At 30.6% G+C, this 10,757-nt stretch overlaps 2 protein-coding genes across 2 annotated transcripts; one reads left to right on the top strand and one right to left on the bottom strand.

Annotated features, from left to right (window-relative positions):
* Positions 1 to 464: 464 nt before the first annotated feature.
* LOC130828078 (cyclin-P3-1) lies at positions 465 to 5,069 on the bottom strand. The gene is made up of 2 exons (XM_057693871.1): positions 4,520 to 5,069; positions 465 to 1,583 (listed from the first exon to the last, which is right to left on the bottom strand). The coding sequence occupies exons 1-2, from the start codon at positions 4,903 to 4,905 to the stop codon at positions 1,283 to 1,285; spliced, it is 687 nt and encodes a 228-aa protein (XP_057549854.1). The 5' UTR covers positions 4,906 to 5,069; the 3' UTR covers positions 465 to 1,282.
* A 1,438-nt stretch (positions 5,070 to 6,507) lies between these two features.
* On the top strand, positions 6,508 to 9,289 carry LOC130796797 (putative UDP-glucuronate:xylan alpha-glucuronosyltransferase 5). The gene is made up of 2 exons (XM_057659194.1): positions 6,508 to 7,468; positions 8,213 to 9,289. Exons 1-2 carry the CDS (start codon positions 6,628 to 6,630, stop codon positions 9,103 to 9,105), a joined length of 1,734 nt encoding a protein of 577 aa, XP_057515177.1. The 5' UTR covers positions 6,508 to 6,627; the 3' UTR covers positions 9,106 to 9,289.
* The last annotated feature ends 1,468 nt before the right edge of the window (positions 9,290 to 10,757 follow it).

Raw genomic sequence — 10,757 nt, 5'->3', positions numbered from 1 at the left:
ACTTTTAATCTAAAGTCATGATTATAGATGTGTTGTAGTTGTAGTTGTAGCATGCTCAACTAGTTAAGCGTGCTGTTTTAAAATAGTTTGATTGCATCTTGTTGACTAATCCCATTCAATAATAATTAACTATCGGACATAAGTGGGGTGGTCTAATCAACTTTAAAGTAGGAAAGGTAGTCAAATCTGTTATTAATTTGCAATTGAAATATAAAACAAAGAAGAGGTGTTTAACAAACGGTTGATAGCTGATTATAATGGCTGATTAGACTAGTTGATATTATTAACTAGTTTGATCAGCTAATTTTAAACTCGTTATGAGCAGTTTGTTCAAAAATAGCTTATTCATAACAAGCTGTTTCAAACCTACTAGTTTACCAAACATTGGCATTGGTTAGCTTGATCAATCAACCCTCAATTTGTATCAAAATAAGCTAAAATTGCCCAATAAATTATTTTGTCAAAAACTTCGTAAGTGATTGAAAGAAAAATGTTAATGTAATAAAGAGCAAAATGACTTTGTGTATGAAAATACGATAATATATGAAAAGTAAAATTAAAACTTAAAATGTAGTAAAATTAAAAGCATTAAAATGATACTTAACAAGCAAGTAACATTGGTTAAAGCTTTTAACCATCAATTCACCGATAAGGCTCCACCATACCAAAAACATCTCATTAAATCAAGAAAACTTCTTATTAATGTTGAGATAATGTTTTCAATTTTGGGTTAATCGGAAATAATTTCTTTATTATTAGTTATTACTGATGAGGCTGAGGTTGTATATATTTGACCCCTTCAAACTTTAGTCTAATTGAGAGCTATTTAATGACGAGTAAAAAACAGTTGTAGGCTTGTAGCATAACAAAAATGTTTTTCTCATCTTGTCATTGTGTCTATTTTTGTTTGGGTGGAGGGTAAAGTATCACGTAATTTACTGGCCACACTCACATCTATATTTATGATTTTATTTTTACGATATGTCTTGGCCTTGGAATTCAAGCACAGTTGGTCTCCTGAGAGATCGTCTCTCAGACTCAGTTTATTAAAATTTAATTCCTATTTTTACACTATAATTTTCTGTAGGACTGATCCAATTAAAGGTGGTCTCTTAAAGAAACCGTCTCTTGAAAGAATTTGTGATTCAAGTATATAGAAAATATATATAAACGTTTGTTTATGAGTGGAAATTAAAAATCATTAACTCTTTATATCCTCTTTTGTATGTCGCATATCCCGTACTTTTTGGGACATTACAAGAGTAAATATGGTAGTAGCCAGTTATAAGGCTCCACAAGTATACCCAACAAATTTAGGATTGCATTTAGACTCATTCTTCTTGAGCCAGCTACCTCTGAGACTACAGACTTGAGTCGCTCGCTCAATTTGGCAGTTCCTTCTCTCGCTACCAGAACCAGAACCAGCAATATTTGTCCTGTTCAACTCTAGACAATATTGATCGAACGTCTCGACTGTGACATGAAGCCTGTAGCTGAGGCTGCATAAAAGCTTTAACTCTAACTTGTTCATTTCTGCTATGTTTACGCCCCCTATTTTGGCAAAATGTGCGTTGTTGTAACCCCTGCATTATTTCCAAACTCTTTTTTTATCATGTTTCTTACCATGCCACAAATAGTGTTTATAGAAACACTCTAATAAATGTACATTATTGAGAATTGCAACTGCAAATTTGGAGATGTTGGGTCTTTTGCAAATTGAGAGTGGGTTTGAAATATATATATATATATATATATATATATATATATATATATATATATATATATATATATATATATATATATATATGTTGTGGTAACTATATTATTTAAGAATAATTTGAAGAGTATGAGAGATAAGTGTACAATTAGGCCTGTCAACATATCAAATTGGGTCGGGTTCGTGTTCGGGTTCAGCTCATATATAAACAGGTCAGAACCCCTTGACCCAAACCCAACTCATTTAGTTGATTGGGTCAAAAATCACAATCTTGACCCATTTTGACCCCACTTGCAACAGATCAGGTCGATCTGATTTTGACCCACTTAACGCACTTAAAGTTTTTTGTTTTCATTTTGTGGTTTTAACATTGGTAAAGATAAAGGTAAAGGACACTCCTAGTATCCCGTACAAGGCAGGGTCCGGATGAGTTTATTTTATTTTATTTTATTTATTTATTTTTTTTTTCCTGAAAGATACGGACAAACCATATATGTCCCTCTCAAAGAGAGGAGTAAAGAGTTTTTTTTTAACATTGATTACATCAAATTCCTTTAGGCTATAATTTTCAACTTTTTGTTTTTAAGGTGTTTATTTTGTATTTACTATGAAAAATAAGAAAATATTAAATGAATTAAGTTTAGGTTATAATTATTGATTTAACTCGAAATAAGTCGTTAAATTGAATGGGTTATATAGGTTTGTTTTAGGTTTAAATTTTGACTTGAACCTAACACATTTAATAAACAGATCAGATTACATTGATCCGTTTAATTAATTGGGTCAAAAGTCTCAACCCAAACCCACTTATTTCAAATTAGGTTCAGGTGGAGCTAATAGATCGGTTCAGCTTTTGCTTGGCGTATGCACAATAGATGTTTTCTATGGATAAAGCATAACAGTAATAGCATCTATACAGAATTATAAACATCGACATTATTTTTTATTTTTCTTGAATTATATTGTTTCCAGAAATCGAGAGTAAACAAGTTAATTATTTTTAAATAGGTTGATACAATTGGTATGAAATTAAACACTTGTTAATTGTTGTTAGAGGTGCATATGATTTGATTTGATCGGTCTGACACTAAAATTAAACTAGACCAAAATCATGATATGAAAATTTTTTAATCAAATTAGACCATTTAAATTCTAGATTGTACCGAACTGGACCGTTCTTTAGTCTGTAATTTTTTGATTTTTAAATTTTTCTAAATCATTAATCTATTTGTTTATGCAAATATTTAGCACGTATAATCACCAAATATAATACTTTGTGATTAATTGATCACACCAACATAAGTCAAGTATATATTATCATAAAAAACTGTATCTTGAAAAATCTAGATAGCAATTTATTTTAAAAAATAAAATGTTTAAAGTTTTTGATCATAGTATAATTTTTGGCTTGGTCTAAATTAAAAAGTAAAGAACTAGAATCAAACTGAAAACCATATTCTATTTGAAAAAATTGAACCAAACTATTTAGACTATAGATAAAAAAAACACAAATTGTTATGAAAGACTATCTCTTCGAAAAATGCATTAACTATATGGACTAAATAGCTTAAATAATACAAATTAAAAAGAAAATAAGAATATAAATTTCTTATTTTAAGGTCGTCTATCACAAAAATAGCTGAAAAATAAAACAATAATTTAGTCTGATTTAAATTGTGATTTAGACCAATCTTTCCCGGTACTACTTGTTATACCAAAATTGCAGCGTAGGCCGTAGAAAAACGTATTTCTTACCCTCCCGTATTATAACTCCATCCACCTTGCCCCACTCAATTAATACTGTCTTATCACCTTTGACAACCTTTATAAATGCTCTTAATTGCGTTTTCTTCTTTTGACGCAGCAAACCTGGTAGTGCTCCATGGGGTTGCAATGTACCCCATCCAGAAATATGTGATGTATACTTCTACTATTTTTTTTTATTTTTTTTTTAAAATTTAAGTAAGTGGACACATAAAAATAAATGCTATTTCAGGAAATACTATAGTAGATGAAAATCACCATTAATTTTAATAATCAGATGGTCAAATATAAGAAATTTCAAGATTTTCTCTCGATTCCAACATTTATGTTTTATGTATTTTGCATGTTATTTAAAATTTTAATAATTAAATATTTTAAAATTATACCTTCAACTTAAAATTTTTAGATACACAGTGCTATCAAATATATATATATATATATATTCTATTTTATGAGACTAGGAAACAAAAAGTTGCATATAAGACCTAATAAATTGCGAATAAATCAACTCAATCAAAAACTTAAGCTATCATATCCTTTATGAAAGCCAGTACGTTAGACGTATGGATGCAATACAAAATCATTCATATATATATATATATATATAGCTTCAACGGGGATGAATAAGATTTTCTATCTAATATTATGTTGACTTCTGATAATGTCAATGATTTGACTTAGCTAAACTAGCTTATTGGGATCTTTATATATACTCTATTGTAAATCAATGCAATACTGTTAGAATATATAACATTAGGGCTTCAACCATCAACTTAAGTTTTTGGTTAAGTTGATTCCTGTATCAGAGCAAACTTGACAAGAGGCCACGGATTCGAATCTCAACCAACCCTTATTTAAAGTGGAATATTTAACACCACGTATATGGAGGGACTGTGCTGAATTCACACTTTTAGCCCAAAGGGCTCTCTGTGAAGAGTCGTGTTAGAGTACATAACATATTCTGAGACCTCAACCATCGGCTTAAACATTTGGTTGAGTTAGCTTACAAAACAAAATAAGAGCAGAGATTGTACTTACACATCTTCAATAAACTTGGTAGCCACAAGAACAGAAGCAATGAGGAGACGATGAGCATTGAGAGAAGTAAGATAACAATTAGTAGCTTGAATAAACCTATCCAAGTATATATAAGCTACAACAAAACAAGAAGAACTGCATTTGGAATACTTGTATATACGCTCCAAGTATTGTGGAATGTCCATCGTAGGAGCTCTCGAACCATGAAATATTGTCACCCTATCTTTACTTCTCCATTTCTTCAACAATTTCTCATTCTTTTGAATGTTTCTTTCAAGAATTGAGCCTATGATTGACACTATTTTCGGGGGTTTTTCTGATGCATCATATAATCCTAGACTTGTGTAAAGTTCTAAATTTCTGGTTTTGGGGTTTAGATTTTCCATAAAAAGAGAGGAAAATTAATAATTTTAATAAGGGTTATTTGTTATTTGATTCTTGGAGTGATTCTAAGGGATGATTGTTTGGGTAAAGTAGGTAAGGCATAGATTTGGTTCAAATATTGAAATGCCATCCTTATCTCTCTTTTCTTTTTTTTTTTTTTTTTTTTTTTTTACTTTATGCTTTTTGGTTTGGAAATTAATAATGGGAAATATTGAAAAATATGAATGAAATTTGATGCTTTCCTTAAAGATGAAAAGGGAATATGATGGGTATAATGACAAATGATTATTCCTCCTTGTGTTGGACTTATCTTTGGTCATGATAGATCAACTCTATTTTATGATTTTGGCCTTTTGTTTTGGAAATAATTAATAAATTTAAAATTAGAGAAGGCGGAAGAAGTTATTTTTTTATATATGAGAAATTAAATGCATCACTTTTGGTATTTAAATGAAGATGAGGTGATGTTGGGAGATGACGATGGTTTAAATTGTTATTATGAATAAAAAAACTTTTTGTTGTTAGAATGATCTTTGTGCAAGAAATTATGTAAATGGGTTCAATTGTTTAAAATCGTTTTCACTTGCACTATATTTTGTTGTCTCAGGCAATGACATTACTCAAGTATGAACTCGTGATATTGAAACAAATATTACCTAAACTTAACAGAAATTAAGTTTCCAAATTATTTTGCCTTCAAGCTTATTTCTAAAATAAATTTCAGAAAAAATGTATTTTTAAAAGATTTCATCATACATTTTGTAGTCATCCATTTAGTATTAAAAAATGCAATAACATATGCCAACGGTATGAATGGGCTAGTTTTTTGTGCCACTGAGATGCATTGCATTGGGCTTATTGGCCCGTGGTCCCCTTTATTCTCATCAGCTGATCTTCTAAGAAACCGTCTCTTTAAGAAACGTTTGTCAGGCCAACCCATTAAATCTTAATGTTCACTTACTGTATTCTTAATGCCTATTTACATTATCCTTAATGCCTACTTACAATATACTTAATGCCCATCGAAAAAGTATTTAAAATGCCTACTTACGATATTCTTAATGCCTATCGAGAAACTTAGCCTACTAGCCTACTTACCATATCCTTAACGTCTACTTACAATATTTTTAATGCCTACTTATAATATACTTAATGCCCACCGAGTAAGTACTCAAGTACCTATAATATTCTAAATGCCTACTTAATTATAATATTCATTTACCTCAAAACTTTTTACACAAATTTTTGTTGTATAAGATCTAAATCTTAATTTATCGTTTTGCAATAAGTTTATTTTTATAGATTTAGTGTCAATAAGTTTATTTTGTAGATTAACTTCTTATAAAATAATGTTATTTTATGGTGAATAGAAGAACTCATATTTAAGAGTAAACAATTGGTTTAACAATGAATACCTAGTTTATGTTTATTGGTTTTCACTCTTTGTTAGTCTCCCTTCAAATTGTTGCACAACAGTATTATTATTTTATATTTTATTAATGTGTATTAATTATTATTTCCTCCCTTGTATTATTATTATGAAAATTAATTAATATCATTTTTCTTATAATAAACCCTATATATCAAGTCATGCACAATGAACCTACACTTAAATAAACCAACTTCATCCCTGAATCTCCTAACAATTACAAGTAGTTATCAGCTAGCTAAGCTAATTTTAAACAAGACATGCTAAAATAAAATTCATATCTCATCTAATATACATGGCTTTCTACAAACCAAGCCTATCATCATCAACAACTACTTCCATTTTTACTTCCTCCTACAAGAGAAAAACCATATTTCTCTCCTCTTTCTTCCTCATATTCTTCCTTCTACTCCTTTTAGGCAATGTATTCTTCTCAAACCCTAATTTTTTTCATGTTGAGCACCTCCTTATCCAAGCAAAACCATCTCAACCTCAGTCTTCGTTTCATCCAAACAAGATTAAACCACCGGAATTGTTTAAGGTCATTCTCGAGAATCAATTAAGACCTCATCAAACCCTAAAAGTAGGTTTAATCAATTTTGAGGACCCACCACATTCATACTTAAATTTTGGTGGGACCGTAGAAATTGTAAACATAAAGCTTGAGCCAATCTCATCTAACATCACTTGGGAAAAACTTTTTCCAGAATGGTTGGATGAGACCCAAACCAAAGACTCGTGCCCAGAGATTCCCATGCCAAAGCACGGGACATACTCTGGGCTCGATGTCGTGGTGGCAAAATTGCCATGCACAAAAGGAAAGGAGGAAATCAACATGAATGGGAATTGCTTAAAGGAGGGAATTAGAGATGTTCATAGGCTACAAATAAGTCTTGCAACAGCTCATTTGGTAGTTGAGAATGGGATTAGTAGCAAAGAGAAGAAGGTTTATGCTGTGTTTGTTGGAAAATGTAATGAGCCCATGGTGGAATTATTTAGGTGTGATGATTTGCTATGGCATAAAGGGGATTATTGGGTGTATAAGCCTAATGTTAAGAAGTTGAAGGAGATGATTGGCATGCCCGTGGGAAGTTGTGCTCTCCATCATCCTTATGCTGGATCTTCAGAAGAGAAAGGTACCGGATAAATTATTTGTTTTTTTTCAGCTTATCTACCTATGTAAAACGATATTCTTTACATTGATTTTGTGTTAGTTAGGAACGACTTTGGGATGGTCTTGGGTCAGATCCAATCAAATCCGAACCCAAAATTATTAACTTATATTATTATGAATTCATATTCATATTCAAACTTTTAGGGTATGATAAAAATTTTGGACCCGTATCTAAATTTGCTGAATTTGATGGTCTAGGGTTCTAAACAGGTCCTAAATTAATTTTGATTTAATTATTCATACTTAAACTTTTTTATATTTTAAAGGTTTTATTAGTACTAAAATAGGTCGTCTATGGCTTGTATTTAAGTCTAAATTGAGTCTAAGATTTGAACGAAATTAAAATTGATTTTGGGTTGTATAATAGGTTAGGTCTAGAATTGGACTAACAAGTCTGAGTCTTAAATAGATCCAAAAAGAGAATGTAGGTCTTAAATGAATCGAGAGAGAGAATGAGTCTTAAATGGGTTCAAAAAAATATCTGTGTCTAAAGATCCTAGACTCAAATCCAAATCTAATTATTTTTTTCACATACATCTCTCCAAGAGTGACGACACTTATTAATTATACTAGAAACAATATCTATATTTATTTTAAGTTGTTTCTATTATTTAGAGGGCATTGTTATTACTCGCATATAACGTAATTTCTACACACACCAAGACAAATTTCAATTAGAACTCATTTAGTTAATTATATTGCTCAGGAAGTAGAGAGTTGCTAGCCAATGGAAATCAATTTCTACACGAGCTTCAAAGTGTGCCAAGATCTACAAGCACGTACGCACCAAGAGAAGCCTACGTAACAATTATCCATTCATCTGAGGACTATGTATGTGGAGCTATAGCTTTAGCGCAAAGTATTCTCCAAACTAATACCACCAAGGAACTAGTCCTTCTTGCGGATCATACCATATCTCATCACTCCATCTTAAGGCTCCAATTGGCCGGTTGGATAGTAAAACGGATTGAACGAATCGATAGCCCTAACCGCAAGATGGATGCCTATAACAAGTGGAACTATAGCAAGTTACGAATTTGGGAATTAGTCGAGTATGAGAAACTCATTTACATCGATTCTGATTTTATAGTTCTTCGTAATATTGACCATTTCTTTAACTTACCTCAACTTTCCGCTGCACCAAATGATAAGTGGCTTTTTAACACGGGAATTATGGTCCTTGAGCCATCTAAGTGCTTTTTTGACGATCTTATGGCCAAGCGTTTCAGTCTTAATTCATACAATGGTGGAGATCAAGGATATTTAAATGAGGTCTTAACTTGGTGGCACAGACTAACGTTGAAAATAAACTTTATGAAGATTTTTAGTGAAGGAAAAAGAGAGATACTTGTTCCTAAGGATAGGTACACAATTCATTTCCTAGGAACAAAACCATGGTTATGTAATACAAGTTATGATTGTAATTGGGATAGACTAGAGAATCATCGTTTTGCAAGTGATGATGCTCATGCATATTGGTGGCAAGTTTATGATGCAATGCCAAAGAAGCTGAAAAGATATTGTGGGACGACAAAGAAACAAGATAAAGGTGTTCACAATAAAAAACCGAGAGCTCGAGAACATCTCATTGCACTATAATAAATTTAATTTTTTGTGATATTAGATTTAGTGGCATTAAAAAAATGTCACTAATTCATATTTTTAATGTAATAATTATTAGTTTTTATTTTAAGTTCCACCATAAAGTGATTTAGCGACACTTTATTTGGCCTTTAGTGGCATATATAATTGTTACGATAGTCTATAGTGGTAGTTATGAGAAATGCCATTAGATCTTATACTGCAAAATGTTTTAGTGTGATTTTCTAGTATGCGGCTAAAGGGTCTAATAAATGCCACTAAATCTTCTATATATACTATTAGCAATTTGCAATATCGACATTTAAATTGAATATCGTTAAATATATCCTACTAAAAGCAAATTATGTTGTAGTGTTGATAAATTTACGAATCCACGTGTGTAAGGGGCCAAATACAAGCCGAGTCCAGCTCAAAATTAAAAATAAAGTAATGCAAAAATTAAGAGTTTGAAAGACAATCTTATTGATGGATTAGTAAAGAGATTGAAAATGGAAACAAATTGATTGTTGTTTTGCTTCATAATTTCTACAAAATTGCCGAATTAATTTTTTGATACAAAACCCTTTTATCAACACCAATATTATCTAGCCGCATGTTTCATGATTCATAACCCCAAATTCGATTATAAATTAATTTGGAACGTTTTGATAAAGAATTCATCTGGCCAAATATTATAATCAGGATTAGATCTTCTTAGAGATATTAGTGGATAATATGCTAAAATAAATATAAAGCACTCGTAATAATTGGGAAATAAATTTTTATTTTAAGAAATTAAACTTAACAACCTTAAAAAAAAATATACTCCCTCCTATTTAGCTTATGTGTCTCATTTCCTTTTATGGTCAAGTCACTTTAATTGTCCCATTTCTATTTTTGGTATGGGTTTTTGCCTTTTATGCCCTTAGTAACTTTATCCTATTTTCAATTATACCCTCCATTACCTATACTAATTTTTGTTCCTTACACTAAAAAAAACTCATAATACCACTCTCTTTCCTACCATTAGGATCCCACTTTTAACGCTCCTTAAAATCCGTGAAAAGTCAAATAGGACTGCTAAGGTGAATAGGAGGGAGTATTAAAGAGCAAGCTTGTTCCAGAACATTTAAGTAGCTATCGCTGAAGGTCATATGGGGGATTTGAATTTTACAAAAAGCCTGAGAAATGAATTGTTTGATTTTTATAGATTTTACAGGCCGGTCAATTCCACAATGGGAGAAATGCATGTGTTAAATCATGTATCTTAGCACTACAATTCTATCCATCATTTGGCAGCCGCGTAACAAACAATTTTAGGGTTATGTTTAATTTTTATAAATTTTTAAAATTAAGGCCTTTTATAATTAAAAGAGAGATTTTCTTATACTAAAATAAAACTCAACGCAATTTTAGTTTTGAGTACTTGAATTAATAAAAAACTTGATACAATTTTTATTTTATTAATATTTATTTTATAAAAATAATTTAAATTAAGTTGTAAAAATTAAATTGTCATAAAGAATTATTTTTTTATAATAAACAAAGTATTCTATTGCATGTTACAATTATAGTAATTAAAATTTAATAAAAACCATTGATGGACATTTCTTGATTTACTTGGGTGATTTCATCAATATAATAAAGCTTAACGATATATCACTTGATAA

This window comes from Amaranthus tricolor, chromosome 12 (assembly GCF_026212465.1).
Source record: "Amaranthus tricolor cultivar Red isolate AtriRed21 chromosome 12, ASM2621246v1, whole genome shotgun sequence".
Classification (NCBI taxonomy): Eukaryota; Viridiplantae; Streptophyta; class Magnoliopsida; order Caryophyllales; family Amaranthaceae; genus Amaranthus; species Amaranthus tricolor.
This window is presented reverse-complemented; position numbering and strand designations above follow the sequence as displayed.

What these genes read in the sequence shown, in the direction of transcription:
- LOC130828078 (XM_057693871.1), bottom strand. Translation starts at nt 4,905, where the DNA reads ATGGAAAATCTAAACCCCAAAACCAGAAATTTAGAACTTTACACAAGT. An exon ending in ACCAAGTTTATTGAAGATGT is followed by an intron (nt 1,584 to 4,519) that starts GTAAGTACAATC and finishes GAAATAATGCAG; the next exon opens with GGGTTACAACAACGCACATT.
- LOC130796797 (XM_057659194.1), top strand. Translation starts at nt 6,628, where the DNA reads ATGGCTTTCTACAAACCAAGCCTATCATCATCAACAACTACTTCCATT. An exon ending in TGGATCTTCAGAAGAGAAAG is followed by an intron (nt 7,469 to 8,212) that starts GTACCGGATAAA and finishes TATATTGCTCAG; the next exon opens with GAAGTAGAGAGTTGCTAGCC.